This window comes from Dermacentor albipictus, chromosome 1 (assembly GCF_038994185.2).
Source record: "Dermacentor albipictus isolate Rhodes 1998 colony chromosome 1, USDA_Dalb.pri_finalv2, whole genome shotgun sequence".
Lineage (NCBI taxonomy): Eukaryota > Metazoa > Arthropoda > Arachnida > Ixodida > Ixodidae > Dermacentor > Dermacentor albipictus.
This window is the reverse complement of record NC_091821.1, coordinates 87,754,441-87,776,205: the sequence shown is the minus strand read 5'-3', so window position 1 is coordinate 87,776,205 and position 21,765 is coordinate 87,754,441. Positions and strand designations below refer to the sequence as shown.

The following is a 21,765-nucleotide window of genomic DNA, read 5'->3' as shown; positions in this document are numbered from 1 at the left end:
GGCATACGAATGGCATGAACTCCTTTACTCGACTACAGTTTGCTCCTCAGCTTGAGATATTCGCTGAGTTAATTGCGCACGTTTTATAAGTGAGTTTAGGTATAGCTGGCAGGCCTGCTTTCTCATAGTTGGACCCTTCACCGTGCCAGCGGATTATTCAAAACAGACGCTAGCCTGTCCTTCATGAGCTGCGCAGAAATAGCAGCGTCTAAATCAACCTTCACGTTTTAACAATAAGCTGCATCGCACGACGTACATGTGGTGGTTATAGCAATCGCTAAGTGGTCTCTATTTAGTACTCACGTGAGTCCTTCCATTCAGGGGCTATGGAGAAAGAGCAGCATTTTGAACAATTAACGGCTCTGCTCGGCGCAGTGTTTATGAAAATCTCAAAATAGCATCTCTTTGTGTCCTGTAGTTTCTCTTGAATGTAAAATGAGTTTGCTGCGTGCAGGACGCGAGCATACGCCAGCGGAACGATAATTGCTAACCATTATAACGCTTATGTAACTGCATTTGCTTGTACATCTCTATATGGAAGGAAGACACAAACGAGAAAAAAAAATGAAAGCATCAGCTGTAACGGGCAGGGGCGTTTAAGAATGGCATCAGCAACATGGTGACAGGGGTCGTCGTAAAGAGTTGAAAAAAAGAAAAAAAACTTAGTAGCGTTTCTTTATCGTTAGTTTCTTGACGCATAGTTTACGTAAGCTCCACCTTATAACCGACGAATAATGTACGGTCTAATAAAAACAAATCTTAATTTCCCGTAAAGATGGTTCTTTAGCAGCGAAGTTACTCGCTAGAAACATAGGCCGCACACGGTGTTGTGATGAAGGTTAGCTTTTCTCGCTTAGACGATGACATTTATCGATCAAAATTGAAGGCGTGAACAGAGTTTTCTGCGACCACGAGCTCTTTCCCAGCTTCTGCGCAACCTCAGTTGCGCCCCACGGTTAATAATACGCCAAGAAATAGCGAGGGACAGCACGAAACGGAAGAATAATAAAACTGAGAGATCAGGATTGCCAGCCGCAGAACACGGCCGGCGAGGTTTCAGCCGAGGCGTTTTCAAAACCGTCGAGCCGCAGTGTGTCATCCAATGTGAGCACTCTGCAGGAGATATGGGAAGCACGGCTGTCCCTTGGCGTGCGGAGGTACCCCAACTATAAACGCCGCAAAAGCTTTCTGCCCGCGGCATCGACGGGAAACGAAGCGCCGCTTACAGATTCAGGCTTTGTCTTTTTTTTTCTCCCCCTTACGCTTGCTCAGATGAACCAGTTTTTGACGGAGGACCTGCAACCTGTAATGGACTTGGACTCGACCACCACTTCGCACCCAGTGGTTCAGAGCGTCAGTCACCCGGATGAGATCACAGAGATCTTCGACACGATTTCCTACAACAAGGTAAACGCGAATGTCGTTTCTTGTATCGAGGAAGGTGGCCTCCGAAGCACACGAGCCGTAGGGGGAAAGCGGAAGGGCCAGGCGCGTCGCCACTTCTCCCACTATAGGTACGATATATCCGTCCTGCCCGGCTGCTTTCCTTCCAAGAACCGCGTCAAACCAGCTAACCCCTATCATGTATGGCAGTCCCCAGCATGAACCAGCGCCCTAGCTAACGGTGCAACACGGCGAAACGGCGGCTTCGACGTGCTTGCGCCCTCTCCTCTGCGTACTCTCTGCCTGCCCCTTTCTCTCTCTCTCTGCCGCATTCGTCGTCTGCTAATGACTGGGTAATCACGCGACTCGGCCCAGCCCCAGGGATATACCATGTCGTTTGGCGTTCCCCCAAGGACACATTTGTTTACCACGCAATCTCGTCGCTCCCATTTGCCTTCGAGACGGCGACCGTTGCTTCCAGCGCGTTTTAAATGCTGTTCGCTTGGTCTGCCACTATGAACTAAATACGAAAGAAGCCGAACATAAAGCGCACAATAGTTGCAATGGTTTATTGTTGGCGTCCTTACGCTTGTCTTATGTGGTTAATCGATCTTGTATGACACGGAAAGGAGGGGGGAGGGGGATGCTGTCACTATTATATACTGGGTCTTTCTTTTTTAACGTTAAACATGTGCTTTCTTTTCTTTAATTGCATGGGGCATAGGGCACAATTCGGCTGGCTTAGGTGGTATACCTCAATAGGCACTAGCGTCACAATTCGCTATGTCCCGGTAGTTAACTAAAATACATTCACTAATTAAATTTTAAATTATTCACTTTACGCCACATCTTGTAAGTGCGTCATTGAAGCTGAGCAGCAATGAAGTAATGCATACTTAGCAGAAATTCTAAAAGTAGCGTACCTCTCGAGATATGTCCACCAAGCCTGCTAACCCGGGCACGATGCCGGCCTAGTCGTGATGTTGGACGCATTGTTAACGGCCCTTACGAACGACTAGATTTGTGAATTCAGCCTCTGTTCTCTTCGGCCGTGCAAGGATGATCGAGCGTTGGCGTGAATTGCGCTGCTAATGACGGAGCAGTTGCCCATATCACTTTCTCAGCGGCAGCGCGCTATTCGTTCACGCGCGGCACGTTTGAGAACGCTGCGATCGCGGAGCAAACGCGGATTAGTCACGTCGGTGTTTTTCATGTGTTTCGGGCTTTCCAATTATGCAAAAAGATATTCCATAACATTGCTGAATCAGACATTTTATAGAACGCTTGACAACTTTCACTGGAAGTTTTTCCGTGAACTTGATGTTTACTACGCTAACAAGTGGCCTTTAATATAGGTATGCTATAAGACAGAATTGAGGAAACACAAAAATAGAAAACGTTTAATATTTTTCTCGCACAATGTAAATGCCCTGAAATTTGTAGATTCGATGGTGTGGAATCGTCACAAGGCTATTGCTGTCTGGCTAACGGTAGTCACGCATGAGCGCATGTGCATAGTTCAAGGTTCTTTTCCTGTTTGCACGAGCGAGCGCCCGTCTATGCGACAACGCATACGGAAATGCGCTATGGCTGCAGTGCTAGTTATTTTGGAGAGTGATATGTCGAAAAATAGCGTTGAATATCGCCATGAACGAAGGCTTGCTTCTGACGAACTTTATCCGTGCAGAAGTACACGGCGACAGAAACCGTAAGTATAGAATTTGCGACTCAGTTGGTTCGTTGCAAAACCCACTGACGGCAGTGTTCTGCGACAGTGTGCCATTCCACCGCAGTTACGTGCACGACCACCGTCGTGTTTCCACACCACTGTGCGGCTTTGAAAGTTCCCGATCAGGTCTAAGTACAACACGTAGAAGATTATTAAATTTATGTTATTCTGGTTGCCTAAGCAAGCGACTGTGACGGACGCATACCTGCCAACCTGCGAACTTTAAATTTCGTGATAATCCCGCGAACACGACAACGAAGGGGAAGAATAGGGCGGTTTCTTTTCTTTTTTAAAAGTTTACCTTAATACGCATTTTTTGTGAAATACTTACGCACGTTATTGAGAATTATTTACCTCCAGACGCAACACTCAAGCTGCAGCAAACGTAAAATGACAGGGAGTTATGAGCAATATGTTTATTTTTATTTATTTATTTTTTCATTGAGGAGATAAAGTTTGTTTGTTTCCTCCATGTTGTTTTAGACAGTGTCTTTTCGAGTCACTTCGCTGTTGCCCGTTTCGTCTGCCTCAGGAACTTGTTTCAATAAACTGTTCAGAGCAAGTTCCCCTATAACGTACTTCCACCGACTTCCAAGAGTATGGTCGGAGACCAACGAGTGGAACTTCTTCGCGAACAGAAGTTCTTTTTCGTAAAGCTTTACGAAACATTCGCAAAATTGTAGAACGAGCCTAAATTCGTAAACATTACAGAAAATTGGGAAAAGTTGGCATGTATGCAGACGCACTGTTGACGTCGTTCGACTGTCGCCTTTTTTTTTTTTACACATTCTCTTTCATCAAAGCCGACGGAACGTCGCATCCTTGGCGTCTAGCGTGCTCTGGTCTTATTGCTTTTCCCTGGAATCCGTTTCAGGGTGCATCCGTGCTTCGAATGCTCGAGAACTTCCTTGGACCTTCGGTATTTCAGAGGGGCGTATCGGTAAGCTTAGTTGTGCATTTTCTATTTCTCACAATTCTCCTGTAAACACTCATTTAGCAATAACTCGAATGTACAGCGTCATCTACGTTACTGTAATACGGGAACCACGCGCAGGTATATTAGTCGGATGAGGCACTGGATGTCCCAGCATGTAACTGTATAGTCAGTTTGTACTCAGTAAAACAATACACAGTACGTAACTGAAGATGGCATGCATGATCAAACATCCCTATAAGTGTATATTTCTGGCGAATAGCTGTGGTACAGGTTTAAAATCTAAATAAATGTGCGTCGGATTTATTTTATTAAGTGTGTTAACCGAAAATGGAGTGCGTTAAGGCACAAGAAGCGAGAAAATTTGGCTGCGTGTTTAGGACGGTACGAAGGTAAGGTACGGTAGGGTAATTCCATAAAGCAACAAAATGAGAGTGGTGCAGATTGACGCACAGCGCATTACCGACAGCCAACGGAAACGAGGGAAACGACTTTCAGCAACGTACAGTGTAGCCATTACGACACAATTATTCAGTCCGTACCTTGAACAAGACGCATAATATAAATTTGTCGGTATAATAAATGTCTGCCAGTAGTAGAATATTCCAGCATAGACCGAGTGTATTTAAGACTATGCAGATTCTTTAATAAAACCGTTATGAGCGTGGGGAGCATGGCGTTTTAGAAGAGGAGTTGTAAAGCGAGGTGGCCATCCTTTTCTGCTAATAATATGAGTTTCAGAAGACCAATTAAAAATATCCCTTTCCATCTGGTATGACAGCGAGACTGCCTTTTCTGCGCTCTCGGCACATTCTGTTTCGATATTGCCTGGATTGAACGTTGAAATTCGAATATGAATATTTCGAATTGGTGTGATTTAAAAGGTATCAAAAATTAGGGTGCATAAAAGTGTGATTGCCTTCGAATTTTTCATGTATACAACCGCCCCCAGAGTTCTAATAGAAAGGTAATTACCAAAAGTTTGTTAATTAGGCTTCTAAAACTAACGCTGTTCGTGACAAACTATGTCCACCTCGCCTAGGAACACGCCCACGTTCGTTATTCGTTATGTTCAAAGCCTTTCTATAAAAAATATGTATAATATTTAAAAAAAATACTCTCTATACCACATTGGAGTAATCCTGCAGCGGACATACAGTGTGAAGCGTTCACGTAATGCTTAGATACAAGTTCCAGGTCAGGGCAACTGTGAGTTATCTTAACCTGTTGATACTTTCAAGGCTGTGTTCGCTTGCTCGAGAAGATCGCACTTATGTGATTACCTTAAACTGTTAATCAAACACCAGGTGCATTTAGGCAACGCGGCTATTTCAGTAGGCATATACAAGGCATTTATTAGTTCCTGCTCAGCGCAGACGGGGTCTACTGGTACATATTGTGATTAATGAGTTGCACTCCTTCCAAGGCGAGATTTAATTGAGGTAAATTACATCTTTTTCAGTCATTTTTGTGGAACCACCAGTTCGGAAACGCCAAAACGGAAGATCTGTGGGCAGAACTTTCCGAAGCCGCCGGCAATGTAAGTAAACGAGTCTCCGCACCAACGCTGACGACCGCTTTATTATGATCAAACTGCTGCTTTTATGCTTTCTCCGTTTTAATGATGCTCATTTTTATATGATGCTGTCGAATTAAAGGAAAGAGCTAAATACATGTACCAAGCGAAAGGGTGGAGGCCACCCGTGAACAAAAGTGTACGGACATTGGGTTCCGGGAAAAAGTTGAATCTCTTCACACCAATGGGAACGTGGAAGAGGTAAACAGAGGGGCTCGATTTTTGTTAATCATTGTTTATCTGTCTTTATGTGATCGTACTTCGCAGCTTATAGTCACACAGCCTGCAACTGACTACTGCAGTCCAAGCATTGCCGGAAGAACACTACGCTGCGCTTGTCAATTTTCAGGCGTGCGTCCTAATTAAGGGAAAAAAGCTAAAATATGAAATTTTCGAGGAGCCTGCGGTCCGTACTCTTCCACTCATGTCTGCACCTATGTGCTTTTGTGTGGCATGCGTTAAAATTCTGGGGCCGCATTCCCCCACCAAGGTTTTCTTTTGTAAAAATACATTTTCGTTGACCGGCAGCCTTCGCTGATAATGTATTCGCTATCACGGCTGGCCGGCGCCTGTTCTTTCCAGTATACTTAAAAGCGTACAAAGTGATTTATGAATACGGGCCCTGGGCCAGTACTCAGAAAAAAATGTTCTTACGCTAGAACTGTCCGTAAGAGAACGTGCCAGCCAATTGTGATATTAGGTGATGATTGTGATACGCCCGCTATTAATGTAGGCGTCTTGTCGATGGAAAATAATTCGTACCGCAACGGAAAGCTTCGCGAATGCGGTCCCAGATATTTAGGTGTGACCATTAGTGTGCGTTGTCCTCCTGCCGCACTGACAAAATTCAGAATTTTTTTTTTTCGTTCGTAAGTGCTGTTTGCCATTGTCCGACCGTCTTCGATAATGCGTAATATACCCAACATTGCGAATTGCTGGCACTTACGAACGGTTGTAGTTTCGGAACGTTTCTGTGGACACGTGCACTGATATACTTCAAAAAAAGAAACAAAAAAAAACAAATGGGCCCCTAGGTCATATTTGAGTAGCTTTGTGCCAGATCAAGCATCGCTTTTTTAAATATTTTTGAAATGACCACAGCGTCTGGTAGTCCAAATTAAGCGTAAGGTGGCTTACGTATAAGGTATATTAAAGTCAGGGTCGGTGCTATCCGCCTCTTTTCCGCGTTTTGTCGTTAGCGTTGTAAGATCCTGCTACTGTTTTTATAAATGCCAAAATACCGGAGCAGGAAGCGCCCTGTCCGTGTCAAGTCGCTGGTCTGGAGCAAAGTGGACTCGACAGAGTGGGGATGAACGTTGCCAAAACCCTGGTTTCGTTGCGCCATGTTCCTACAGCGAAGCCAGCTTGAAGCCTGCTGTTTTCATAAACTGGGCCCGTATTCACAAGAAACATCTTGCGCTAAAACTGTTCGTAAGAGCATGCAAATGACAGCCAATCGTGATGTCGGACATGGCGAATGTGGCAGACCAATTGCGAACAACACTTACAAACAAAAAGCTTTGTGGTTTGGGCCGCTGAATTCGACGCTAAGATGTGCAAGCTGTCTTAGATTCGTTGACTAACGAACAGAACGATTAAGCAGCGTCAGACTGGGAAAAGTGCACCTCAGTATGCATCCGAAGTTCACTGATTCCCGCTAGCAATCAGTGAACTTCGGAGTTCTTAGAGACTGCAACCTTTGCATGGAGCGCATTCGTTTGGAATAGACTGTATATGTACGAGCAAGGAACCTGGCATTCTGTGAACCTGGAACTTGACGAACCACTGTGCTGGCCGTATATCACCACCGAAACTATGAGCTCAACGGAGCTCTACGGATCTCGCCCGTAAAAAAGGGCTATCGATCCGACTTTCGCCGGATTTCGACTTCGTGAGTAAACTTTACCAGTTGCGACATGACGCTCGTCATGTTTACGCTCAGAACACCATCGCACGTCTCAACAATATCGCCGGCAGTTCTTTGACACCACTAAAGGCAGACTAAGCAAGAATGAATCACTTCATACTGACAAAATAGTCTTTCAAAACTGTACTTTCATTCATTTGACGGAAAATAAAAAAAAGAAGAAGAAAAATAGAAAAGATGATCACCAGCGGAGAAAAGGTGGCCACACCTTCGCTTTCTCGCATTGCGCGCCAAGACTTGAGCGCCCGTTTTCAAAGTATTTTCTCGTACTTGGTTTGTTTCGGCGCAGGAAGAGATGGTAACGAAACTTGCTAGACTGAGTCTTTGGTTCCCTCGACTGTCGTGCAGTCATTTACCGAAAAGCGCTGGCAGAATTCATGACGCCACAGCGAGCTGGTGCGGGAGCTTCAAGACGGTGTCGCAAGGCGTATTTCATTTTCGCGTGCTTTCTCGTTTTTGTCGAGCCTTCTCTCACTGGGGTCGCTTTGCTATTACATGGGCATATTTTGTTAATAGTGCCTAACTTTCTCATACTCTGTAGAATATATGCAAAGGGACTCAATAGGAATATTGGGCGGCATTATTAATTAACGTACGTTTCTAAAATATCAGAACGTCGAAAAGCTCATTCTCACACTCAGCAGAGGCGTAGCAAGGCAGAAAATGCGCCAAGAAGAAAGGCGGGTGGCTCATTCGAGTTCTCGTACGATGGTGTTTCCTCCGGTGTTACCAATTGCTTATCAATAAAGGAGCTGTGTAAGACAACCTAGGACTCTACCTAGCCAGTTTGGAGAACGTACTCCGCGCTCAGAAAGGCCCGAAAGCGAGAGCATGCATACTTTGAAATTCGTAACGCCACACTGACGCATACCGGCGCTCCGCTGTTTTGGAGCCGAATTCATGATAGGCAAGTTTGTAATTCATTCTTTTTTCAGCTAGCAATCGACAGTTTTACTCCGAAGGAATGAAAATAGAATTTTAAAGGGATAAATTGGTTCCTGTTACAGGTCATTGATTTTCGTTTTCTCTTTAGTGTCCCTTTAATATTTTGCTTCATGAAATAACCTTGCGATTGCACTCTCGTGGCGACAGACAAAGCAGACTACAGTTCGTTACTCTCGTCTCGGCATCAGCGAGCCTTGGAATCAGTACGTTTGTCACCAAGGTTTCTGTTCTCCCTCTCGTTTCTCGAGCGCCAGCCGACGACAACGTGCCCGTTGCTGTATCAAAGGCGGGCCTATAGACAGCCAGGATTCACAACAATACCATCGGTAATTTCCCTCGTTGCATACAGGTGTACTTTCTCAATGATTCGTCCGCCGGACACGGAGTTTATATGTGTATAGTCAGCATGCGTCGTTCGCTGTTTGAGATTCGCTGTAGGCAGAGCGGATGGCGCCGTCTTCGTCTCAGCCGTCCTTGTACTTGCCTTCGTTTTCTTCGTGCCGCAGCCTTTTCACGTGCGCGCGGCTTTCGCCCGGCGTTTACAAATCTTGTGCTCATCCGGTGTATACTTGGGCCAGCGTTGTCGCCAGCGAATAGGGGCGGGCCGTGACCACCGCTCCGCAGCAGAGTTGCGCAGCGAGGCCATCTATTTCATTCAAAATGATCTACACGGAAAGCCCCTGAAACCATTAGTCAGAAAGAGCCGAAAGAACACGACTTTAGCAAGTCAAACGTGCACTGGTACCAGCGTTTTTCTTTTGGTTTCGCTCCTGTAATGGAAACGAAATGAGGGGTAATTTCTGCGGTTTCATATTTCACCCGCCAGGTACGCTATAAACGGGTCGTGGAATTCTCTCGACTTTGTCAGTGGCTGTGCACACATCTACAGTCCTTTACAATTAACATCGTGAAGTTGTGAACAAATCGATTATCTTCCACAAGTCCGTACTGCAGTTCGCACTTTAATTGACTTTTTAAGCATTGATTCCTCATCTCGTATATATTCTTGTGCGAAAGCCTTAATTACAAAGCATGAAACCCCAGACAAGACACAAACATGTCGGCCTCTCGTGCTCTAACACGGTCACACTTGGTCAGCGGGGAGAAAGGGCGGTCGCAAAAGATGGGCACGTAGTGATTAGCAGTGACCGAACAGAGGTAGGTTCAGCATGGAGTTTCGGCACGCCAATTTGACTTGGTCTTAGCAACGAACGTATTTCCTTGCAGCTTTTATACAGCTCGCTTAAATACAGGAACCCAAAGTTAGGGGATGGAATCCACCGGTGTACTGAAAAACGCAAAGAGCCTGCAATGGAGGTGGGTTATTGTGTACGCTAAGACACGCTTAGGTGTGTTTCTGAAACTCCCTATTTTAAACTAGCATTACTAAGCACTGGTTCCGCGCGGGCGAAAACTTGGTGCTTAAGATACCTCTTTTGCCAGCATAAAGAATCTATATTCTGATTTTTAATTATTTTTCGTGCAGAAATCTACTACCTCTTATTACCTGTGGCAACACTGCCTTGCATTCAACCAGGCACTCCGCATTTCACGCTTGCAGTGCAATGAATGACGGGAGATGGTATCAGTCCCTGCTCCGGGCAGACCGGAAGGGCGGTCGACTGCGCTGCTCCCGCGCTGGTATTGCGACACAAACCGGTGTTCTTGCAAGAACAGTGAGTGTATAAGTGCAAGTGGTTTCGCAAGGGGAGGCCAGGCGAGGGCCCACTTGTACGAAAAAAATTTATGGTGACGGTTCTTACGGCTAAACAGCGCAAAAGAGACGTGGACAAAGAAATATATATATATATATATGCTGTTTTTGTCACATATCTTGTGGCCGGACATCTCGAAACTGGTGCTTTTCTAGGGCTATCGACCTTGGCGGCGTCTGACCAGTAACTGAGCAGTTGCAAACATGTCCTAAAGCAAAAAAAATTGCTAAGAATAATTAAAAAGTTAATCAGTGAATTTATGTATCCAATTGTTCACCGTGATTTCTTGCACAAGTAATGTACGTGTCCTCGGTGATCCTACTGAAGTGGTGGATTTGAATAATCTTCAACAGGCGATTATTTCTTTAGCATTATGAGGAAAACGATGAGAAAGATAACAGGTGGTCTATGCGGACCACCTTAAAAAGAAAGAAAAATTGCGGAGTTATCCTGAACGCTCAAGCTTGTCTCAGAAGTTGTAGTAAACATTTTCCAGGCAGAAGAAACATGTTTACTGCAAAGCATTATGGGACAGTGATCCGCGATATGTGAAAAAAAAAACATTATCACGCAATTAATGCGTGAATCTTGGTTTTAATACTGTGTTGTGCGAAAACCACGCGGTGCCTTTCAATCTGTCGCTTCGAAGCCTAAGCCCTACGTGGAAATACATGAATTAACTGATACGGCTACAGTGGCCTGAAAACTTTTATTGCCGCGCTTGTACTGTTTTGTCTTGCCGGAACTGAGTTTGATCCTGCGCCCAAGTTGGCAAAAGCCTAAACCAACTAAATAGACCTGTAGCATACGGCCGGCACGCAAACAGAAATAACGGCCCGTAGAGAACCTTTCTTGCGTGTCACCGGGTGCCACTGTGAAAGTAAAGTGGTTTCGGCAGAGCTGCATCTCCAATGTAGAAGCCACTATAAACAGTGAATAATATAGGCAGCGCGTATATACAGTCTCGTGTAACCGAGGTAAGGACTACGTGATAATGTAGGACGGACAGGTATTTATTGTGGTCCGAGAACCTGACAGTCTTCACAAGTGTACGAACTAAGCCGGTCGTTCCGGAACGCATATGCTCGTGCACGCATGCCACTGTAATTGCGGTGATGATAGGGAACCCCTGCGCTGCTCGTATGCGTCCACATAAGACATCCCCATTCCTTGAGTCCTGTTCATAAGTTCAGGCATTGTAGCGGTTTCACACTTTGACCGGTGCGAGTGGTGTACCCATGGGCACACCGCTCGCTGCAGCATGTCCCGTGTCATATTCATCCGGCGAGGACAGAGCGTTGTGAAGGATCCCATGATGGTGTTTCCTCGTGAGACGGACATTGCCTTTAAATGTGTGCGCAGCATATGACTTTGCGGACGCAATAGCATATCGTCGCTGAGCGCCTTTCTACGTTCTGATAACTTTCGAGGCTGTCTTCAATTTTATGCGGCGTAGCGTCCGGCGCGACGCCCCACTGCAGCGACAGGTGTTTTAGATTGTGAATAAGAAAAGCTGCTATTTTCTGCAACCCTTTAGGGAGCATGACTCAGCTCCATGAGAGTGATACTTTCGAGGCCCAGTTATACGCGCCTGTGCCAACAGCCATCGCGATCTCATGACGCGATTACGTTGAAAACGTGCTTCTTAGGAAAAAGGCTGCAGGTGACACCCTCGGACAGAAATTATCTATCTATCTATCTATCTATCTATCTATCTATCTATCTATCTATCTATCTATCTATCTATCTATCTATCTATCTATCTATCTATCTATCTATCTATCTATCTATCTATCTATCTATCTGTCTGTCTGTCTGTCTGTCTGTCTCTCTCTCTCTCTCTCTCTCTCTGTAGCTTTTTGCCATTTTTCGTAAAAACTGCCTCGCCCAGTTTCCCAGTGAGTGTAGCCGTTCTTGTCCGAAATCTCGGCATCCAGGCTAATTCACACTTCTCGAGAAAGAAGCATGCGATATTCGAGTGTGATTGTGCGCAGACGCTGCCATCGGGCTACAACGTGTCAACGATCATGAACACGTGGACGCGCCAGATGGGATACCCGGTGGTGACCATCAGCCGCAGCGCCGACGACCCGACGCTCATACGAGTCGTCCAGGAGCGCTTTCTACGCAACAACCAGCACCAGCGAAACGAATCCGACATCTCTCCCTACGGGTGCGTGGCGGGCCTGTCAGAGCTCTTCTCGATCGTCTTTGCAGCGGCCGCCTGCTGTGCCGTCTTGGCAGTTTCCCAAAGCTGGATTTCCAGCGTATAGCTGCGCTTCCCGAAACACACCGACTCTGTGCTCGTAATTAAAGCGGAGTTTTTGCATTAAGCACTCGTTACCAAATAAACACAAAGTAATCTGTTGCATGCACATTATTGCGCATCACCTTAAAACATTTGCACCCTTTGGGGTGTGTATTTGCCGCACAACGATAATCGTCATCAGTCTTGCTTGCGTTTCCCTTCTTAAAAACGCTGCGCTCGTTACTTTCCTGCCGAGAATGCTTTGTCATGCTGATAACGCGCATGCCGTTCGTGACTCGGAAGTATCGGGCTCGCAGCGTTAAAGAAAGAAAATGCGGGCAAGACACTCTTTTAGACAAAATTACACCATTTGGGTCGGATCTTGCCACAAAACGATAATCGTCATCTGTCTTGCCCGCATTTCCTTTCTTTAACGCTGCGAGCCCGGTACTTCCAAGTCACGAACGGCATGGGCGTTATCAGCCTGACAGAGCATTCTCGACAGGAAAGTAGCGAGCGCAGCGTTTTCAAGAAAGGAAACGCAAGCAACGCAGACGACGATTATCGTTGTGTGGCAAATATACACTCCAAAGAGTGTAAACGTTTTTATACACTCTTAAAATGGTTGCACCCTTTGGGGTGTATATTTGTCCCACAAGAATAATCGTCACCTGCCTTGCTTGCGTTTCCTTTCCTGAAAACTCGGCGCCCGCTACTTTCCTGTCGAGAATGCTGCGTCACACTGATAACGCGCATGCCGTTCGTGACTGGAAAGTACCGGGCTCGCAGCATTAAAGAAAGGAAACACGGGCAGCACGGATGACGATTATTGTTGTGGGACAAGATACGCCCCAAAGGGTGTAAATTTTTCTAAGAGTGTAGTGTAAAGTTTCTGGCAACGAGGCGTCGTGTAAAAGCAACCTAACTGCTTTTTAAGTGAAAATTCCTTAAAAACTTTGTGCTTACGTTATATTCCCTTTTTCATATAATACTGCCTTGTTGAAAATATTTCACCATATACGCTCTAAAAACAGTTGCACCCTTTGGGGTGTATATTTGCCGCACAACAATAATCGTCATCTGTCTTCCTTGCGTTTCCTTTTTTGAAAACGCTGTGGTTGTTACTTTCCTGTCGGGAATTCTCTGTTATGCTGATAACACGCATGCCGTTCGTGACTTGGAAGTACCGGGCTCGCAGCGTTAAAGAAAGGAAATGCGGGCAAGACAGTTGACGATTATCGTTGTGTGGCAGATATACACCCCAAAGGGTGCAACTGTTTTCAGAGTGTAATATTCCTGTTTTTTCTGGTATCTGTAATATTCCTGTTTTATCATACTAGGCAACTGTTTTCAGAGTGTAATATTCCTGTTTTATCTGATTATCTGTAATATTCCTGTTTTATCATACTAGGCTCCTAGGAGCCTAGTATGGATGAATGAATGAATAGGCACAACTCAAGTTGCTCTGACAAAGTGCCACTGATTCGGTCATCCAGGAGCACGATGGTCTGACAGTCATCTTCCTCTGAGATATCTTTTTTTTTTCGGCTCGTAGAGGCTCTTGCAAGAAACTCAACCATCTGTCAGTGCGCAGTGTATCGCAACTTACCAAATGAGCCCTCTTAAACGGCAGACATCATTTCATTCCTTCTTTTTTCTGCCCTACTGTAGGTACAAGTGGAGCATACCTCTCAGCTACAAGACTTCGGCAGCGAAAAATAAAGTCAAGCAGATCTGGCTTCACGACGAACAAGGTCAGATGTGTGCACACAGCATCACTTATCTCCAAAAACCCTTTCCGGGTTTTACTAGAGCGCGCATTCTTTACCTCACTGTTCTCACGGTTACCTGTCGTTTACAGCGACAGAATTAAACACGGTTTTGTGTGTGTAGCACTTAACTCTTGGTTTTTATCGCCTAAAAATTGTGTGCACTAGCCTAAACAAAATACAGAAGGAAATGAGGCGCATAACGCAACGTGAAGTAAATGAATCAAGTATATTTATAATAATTATGGTACTGTGGGAGTGTATGTAAACGATTGTTTGTACGCTTGCAACCACGTGATGACCGCCGCAGGTGTCTCACTGTTTCAGCGTATAGCTTTGCAATGTTACAGTTTGGGCATATATATATATATATATATATATATATATATATATATATATATATATATATATATATATATATATATATATATATATATATATAAACGAGAAGAAAGGGGGTTAACCGAGGGACCCGATAATTATTAGTCATATAAGGAGAAGCCAACAAACACTGACACCAAGTACAACATAGGGAAAATTGCATGTGCTTAATAAATGAAATAAAGTATAGATAAATTAATGGAAATTAAAGTGGATGAAAAGTTGTTTTTTCATCCACTTTAATTTCCATTAATTTATCTATACTTTATTTCATTTATTAAGCACATGCAATTTCCCCTATGTTGTACTTGGTGTCAGTGTTTGTTGGCTTCTCATTATATGACTAATAAATATAGGGTCCCTCGGTTCACCCCCTTTCTTCTCGTTTATTACATAACGAGGGTCTCGAATCCGGCAACATTGATGCCTTCAGGTAGCATATGTGGGTTTATTGACCAGTTGCCTTCACCCGAAAAGATCACGTTCTCGTGACGCCTGCCGCAAAAAAGACGTTCCACGTCCGCCGCCAAGGTCTGTGAGTGGGGGCGCTGGCTAACACACCCAGGGTTCTACTAGTACTCATAAATACCCAAGAAAGTGGATGGGGAAACGCCGCCGCGGTAGCTCAATTGGTAGAGCATCGCACGCGACATGCGAAGGTTGTGGGTTCGGTTCCCACCTGCGGCACGTTGTTTTTTCATCCACTTTAATTTCCATTAATTTATCTATACTTTATTTCATTTATTAAGCACATGCAATTTCCCCTATGTTGTACTTGGTGTCAGTGTTTGTTGGCTTCTCATTATATGACTAATATATATATATATATATATATATATATATATATATATATATATATATATATATATATATATATATATATATATATATATAACCCTCCAACATATATATATATATATATATATATATATATATATATATATATATATATATATATAAGACGCCAACAAACAAACACAGCAAAGACAAGACAAAAGAGGGGACAGTGCTTGTTACTAATTGAATTAAAGAAATTATAGAATAATGGAAATGAAAGTTGATGAGAAAACAACTTGCTGCAGCTGGGGAATGATCCCACGTCTTCGCATTACACATACAATGCTCTACCAATTAAGCTACCGCGGCGCCGTTTTCCCATCCACTTTCCGGGGGTTTGATGTGGTACTACTACAACTCTGGGAGGGTTAGCCAGCGCCACCATTCACAAACCTTGGCGGCAAATGTTGAACATCCTTTCTGCTGCAGGCGTCACGAGTACGTAATCTTTTTGGATGAAGGCAACTGGTCAATAAACCCACACATTCTACCTTAAGGCATGAATGTTGCCGGATTCGGGACCCTCGTTATGTAATTAATGAGAAGAAAGGGGGTAAACCGAGGGGCTTAATATGTATTAATCATATCAGAAGGAGCCAAGAAACAAAGACACCAAGGACAACACAGGGGAATTGTACTTACTAATTGAGTTAAAGACATGCTAAATTAATGAAATGATATATATATATATATATATATATATATTCGGTCATGCGATTTGACACTTTCATTCACTTGCAGCCTAACCGAGAATGGAGAATGTTTGTTTTATTTCTTAATAGAACATTTCATGCACGTTTATGCCTTCGTACTATTCGTTTACCTGTGTACAAAATGCTATACCTCACTCTCTCATTATTTTCTTCTTTTTCTTAGATGAATTCCACATTTACGACGCTGGACAGCACGGCTGGGTTAAATTCAACGTCAATCAGAGCGGCTACTACCTTGTCAATTACGACCCAACTGATTGGCAGCGACTCGGAGAGGTTCTTCAAAAGCACCACGAAGTAGGTCCTGTCGACGTACAGCTGTGTAGTTTTTTAGAGAAAATGGATAATAAATGTTGTATCTGGTGCAAAATTGAGGCACGATGAGGCACCACTACAAAATGGTATTAGTTTAGTGAGCTGTCATGGTTTAGTGTGATGTCAATGCGCCGAGATGCCTGCTAAAATTACTTTTGGATGCAGACAGCCCAAGGTGACACGGAAAACCAACGGTAACTGCGAAACTGCGTTTTAGCCCATACAAAGACAGTCCGGTAATCATGGGCAATGCATTTACATCTTAAAGAGGCCCTAGCGATGACGCTATTTTGACTGTAAGTCATTTTTCTTAGAATAATATTTTGTATGCGCCAGTCGAGTCAAGCGAGAACTGAGACGGGCTCCGTAATCTCGGCTTAATAATGGTTTTTAAATATTAAGAGACTGAACCTTGCAGCCAAGCGAATAGTGTTGCAGTTGCAGCAGTCGCCGCTTCATCCAAGTGTCACTGCGTTTTCATTGAGTGGTCGGGCCAGTGCAATGCTGGCATACGGCAGAGCGGAAGTCCATGCATGAAGGAAGGATAAATGTATTTTCCTTCATTCCCCTTAATGAGTAGACATTGCGCCAGCTCACTCAAGAGGGCGAAGCAGCGCAAAGTTGTAAATTATGAGTCCCGGTTTTTCTGTGTCCCTCGGTCCTGGTTCGCGCAGCACCTCTAAGTTGTAAATCATGAGTTCCGTTTTTTCTGTGTCCCTCTGTCCTACTTCGCGCTGCACGTCTAAGTTCTGACGACCTTTAGAGGCATTGCAACTAGAAAATTTGAAGCTGTACTCAGCAGTAGGATTCCGAAGCCTTTGAACTGTTTGGCAATCTGCTATGAAGCTGTCGTCAGTGTTTTTGTGCACTTTTCAGTAAACTCGAAAAGGCATGGACATTCAATAAATCAACTAGAACCACACAGAAACTAATTCAGTTGATTTAATTCTTACTCCTAAATTATCCCAAAGATGTTCACTGGGCAGAAACTTTAATGGCCCTTGTCTACATGCATGCAGTGAGAAGGCCTGCACAGGTGTAGCAAAACGCCCTGTTTTGTTTTGGTTTTCCATCAGGAGCTGACACCTGCAGACAGGTCAAACTTGCTGTATGACGCCTTCCAACTAGCTTGGTCCAACCGCCTGTCCTATGATGTTCTTTTCAACATGACTCAGTACTTAATCCATGAGATGCACCTCATACCATGGTCCACAGCTCATGGATCTCTACTTGCGCTGACACATCTCCTTGAAAACACCGAGGTCCGACGACCCATGCAGGCAAGTGCAATTTCGCAGCTATTCGACAGATATATGCGAGTGAGTGGTATTTTCTCAGTGGTATTCGTTTTCTCTTTCCTTCTAGACATATATACGCAAATTGGTAGACCCTATCTACAAGACGCTTGGATGGGAGGACGGCGATAAGCACATGAACAAGCAAGTGTCTTATATTTAATTATTACTCTGAATTGTTTTATTATCAGGACATGTTCTCTGAATAAGTTCTGCCAGAGTGCAAAGTATCTTTGGCGTTTTGAGCGTGCACCCTCTGTCAGAAAAGTTCCAGAACTTTTTTCCGTGTAATATTCACAGTCTATAATTGGGTGTAAATTTACTTGGCAGCAGAGCTGGTGTTTAGCAACTGACTGTTAAGATTGTTGGTAGATTTAGTTGGACGTTACGCGAGTAATGTAGAGTGACATGGAACGTGATTTAGCAAGTATTCATTTATGAAGCATTGTCAAGAATTCGTGTCTTTGAATGGTTCGAAGGTTTCGTCAGGCATAGATTCACTGTAAGGCGATCCTATAGAGTCAGACACCCGTTAAAGCCACATGCTGCTACAAATGCAGAATGTGTGAGCCAGTTACTGCATGAAAATCGCCTCGTTACTGCGGCCATGATATAAGATCTGAAATTGAACACAGATGTTTGTAAGATGTCACCAGATATTAAGCAACGATTTAGGGAAACGAAAACTGAATTCAAAGTCCGTCGCCACACTGACAGACAAACAGAAAGAAAGCAGACGAACAATCGCTGCTGAACTTTTGGAAAGTGTCACTAGTGATCTACAACTTGCGTTAAGCATCAGTGGCAGAAAAGAAATTTGGTACTACCAGTATGATCCTCAAATGACCGCATCACAGACACTTTCTGCACAGTTTGTGACGTTCTTAATGAAAGGAGGTCAACCCAGGCCACAATGTGCCACTGGTGGAGCTGAACTGGACACCTATAACTAAAGCTCCTGATTTTTCAGAGACATGACACCTAAGAAGCTAGTTCTCTCCACTCATCGAATGGCGAAGTCACAGTTCACCTCCCTCCAAATAAGTGAAGCCAAAACGACCGAAAACAAAGACAATGTTGATGGCATTTTTTTAAATGTCAGAAGCTAGGTGCACCGTCAATATCTTCCTGAAGGATAAACACTGAAAGAAAACCTATATTGGCGTGTTAAAACGTTTGTACCGAGCAACTCGGCTGCATCATCCTAATTTGTCGTCATCTGGACAGTGGTTCATGTAGCACAACAATGAGAGGCCCCACACTGGTGCATCAGTTCAGGAATATCTGGCCAAACGCCCATATTTCTGCTCCCCCATATTCACCCATCCTGTTTTCCGGTGTTCTTGTTTTACAACATGAAATTGCCGCTTAAAGGGAAGTGTTATTAAGATATGGCAGCAATCCAGACTGCTGCGACTTATGTGCTAAAGAGCATCCCGTATGAGGCTTTCTCTGCTTGCTTTCATGACCTCCATGCAGAAATGGTGGCAACTGTGTATAGATAACTGAGGCGGCTAGTTCGGCAACCTAGAGTCATTAATTTGCAAATTGAATAAAAGCTCAGTCCTGGATCCTGGAACTTACCTGATAAAGGTTGTACAACTGACTTCTGTTAATACGATTCTGGAAAATTCAGTGTTTTGTGTAATTCGATCTTGACCGAAAGTCTCGGCCGGCGGCCATACATTTTCAATGGGCGCAGACTTTTGTTATTTTGATCCTGAAATTGGTCTTCGCCACATAATTTGAATTTGTCTGCTCAGCATGCACGCGCTTGACCCCAATAGTGAGCGACGCTCAGTGGGCAAGTGAATGCGTCGAACACGAGTCATCTCCCGCCGAAAATGCGTACTATCGGCCTGCCCTAGGAAGATTTTCAAGCGAAAACGGTGTTCACGATGGATGATTACAGTATTTACCTGATTCTAATGTGCGCCTTTTTTTTAATGTGAAGCATTTCTTGGCGAACATTTGCCACTTTGACAATATCTATCTAGCTGCGTACGTCTTGATGCTTTCGTGGTCGTTTCATTAACTTGGTATGTACCAAAATTGTCATACTATGACAAAAGTGTATGACGAACATAAATGATCTGTCATTACATGAATATCATGACATCTCTATCATGTAGTGAGGCTTATAGCGCATGAAAATACAAGGATGAAAGGAAGACGTGACACACACAGGCGCTAACTTGCAACAATCTTTATTTCGAGCAAGGGACCCATACATATATACAACTTTTTCGCGTGCATCATCATACATGCGCTCTTTTCAAAAATTGCTTACACACCATTACGCAGGTAAGATAACTCTCTGCGGGAAAGGTCAATTGATGGTTTTGAAACACAGTTGTCCCCGAACCTATCAATCATTTCTGCTTCGATAATATCGCGAGTTAATTCCAGATTGATAATAATTCCAGATGATTCCAGAGATCCAAAGATCATGGTCGTTCCGTTAACTTGGTAGATACCGAAATTGGCATAGTATGACAATAGTGTATGACGAACATAAATGATAGGTCATGACATAAATATGACATGGGTAGGTCACAAAACGGCCGCCTACGTATTGGTGCTCTCGTTAACATGGTGCTCTCGTCATGGTCGTTTCTTTAACTTGGTAGGCTCCCCGCACACTGCTTCGCATAAAATTGGTTCCCACAGGGCGTGAGACCTGCCAGTTTTTGTACCATTGGTCAGAAAATTGCTTGCACTGGCCTACAGTGCACGGTTACGGGCAGTGCCGTAACCGTGCACTGTCCAGAGAATTGCATGCGTCGCAGGGCAAACAATCGAAGCGGTTAGTCTAGACGTGGGCCACCATCCTTTTTGAAATTATGACGGAAATGTCTAATAAAGGCAGAATATCAAGCGCTAAGTTTACTGTAAGGAGGACTGTATAGTGGTTTATAGACAGCGTTAATTTGCGGTCTGAGGGCGATAGCGATGGACATTAAGTTTTTAAAAAAAATCATTCTATACAGGTGACGTTCGATGGTTTCATATATTTATTATTGCCAGAATCGAAGGCATACTACATTTTTCTTGCTAAAAAGAACCGAGTGCGCGTTACATTTCTACGTTAGTTTTCTACTTTGAACCTATTAAAAGTGGGTGCGCGTTTGGTTCTTTAGTGTGCTAGAATCATGGAAATACTGCCAGAGGAATGGGCAGTGTGTTTCAGTGTTTTTATTTCTGCCTGTTTAATTCCACCCGCCTGATGAATCGATCACTCGTCGGCCCGTCAGGGTTGAATTAAAGTCGACTATATACTAAACATATTTAGGTTTGCCAACTCTCAAGTGGCCGAAGTCGGAACGAAAGAGGGGGGGCGGGGCGGTGCTGCTGCATGGCAACAACCGACCCTGACAGTGCCAAGAGCTACGAGTCTCTATGTGCAACAATGTTGCACAGATGTTTTATTACTGTTATGTCGCATTTCACAAGAAAGGTGCAGTAGTTGCCTAGTTAACGCAGCTATCAACACAGCTAGATAGTGGTACTGTGAATGGTTAGGACCCAGAATCATGACAAAAATGAAACTGCCTTTATGTTTATGATAATGCAACAGAATAGAAAACAGAAGAATCTGCAACCGAGCTGTCAGGCATTATTATAAAAAAACCTCCGAAGGTATTTTGTAAGAGTCCACCTACTGGGCATTTCCATTAAGTCTACTGCTAAACTGCTGATTGGCTGTGGCGCCAGGTTGCTGCGGATGCGCAGCCCAGCCCAGCCAATCAGAACTTCAACAGCAGATGAAATGGACATGTTCACTAGGTGGACTCTTACTGAATACATCCCCTGGTTTATTTATCGTTATTAAGTAGTAAAAAGGGGAAAAAATACAGAACATTTGGCCATCCTGGCGGGATTAAGTCGTGACTTGGGACATTTACTCAATAGTTGGGACGGTCCCGATAAATTTGAGATGGTTGGCAACCCTATCTATGCATACATAATTTTGGTACGGTCCCTAGAATATTGGATAG

The 21,765-nt window shown here is 44.1% G+C and overlaps 1 protein-coding gene across 5 annotated transcripts in view; it reads left to right on the top strand.

Annotated features, from left to right (window-relative positions):
- Positions 1-21,765, top strand: part of LOC135897826 (uncharacterized) — a 237,810-nt gene that overhangs the window by 143,991 nt on the left and 72,054 nt on the right. For 4 of the 5 annotated variants that reach the window (XM_065426534.1, XM_065426533.2, XM_065426532.2 and 1 more), the window contains 8 exons: positions 1,273-1,407; positions 3,987-4,052; positions 5,509-5,586; positions 12,204-12,382; positions 14,129-14,211; positions 16,321-16,454; positions 17,549-17,752; positions 17,838-17,911. In XM_065426534.1, the coding sequence (XP_065282606.1) occupies positions 1,273-1,407; positions 3,987-4,052; positions 5,509-5,586; positions 12,204-12,382; positions 14,129-14,211; positions 16,321-16,454; positions 17,549-17,752; positions 17,838-17,911 (953 nt within the window). Of the gene's footprint in view, positions 1-1,070; positions 1,158-1,272; positions 1,408-3,986; positions 4,053-5,508; positions 5,587-12,203; positions 12,383-14,128; positions 14,212-16,320; positions 16,455-17,548; positions 17,753-17,837; positions 17,912-21,765 lie in introns of those variants that run through there. The other variant, XM_065426535.1, reaches the window with a different exon arrangement.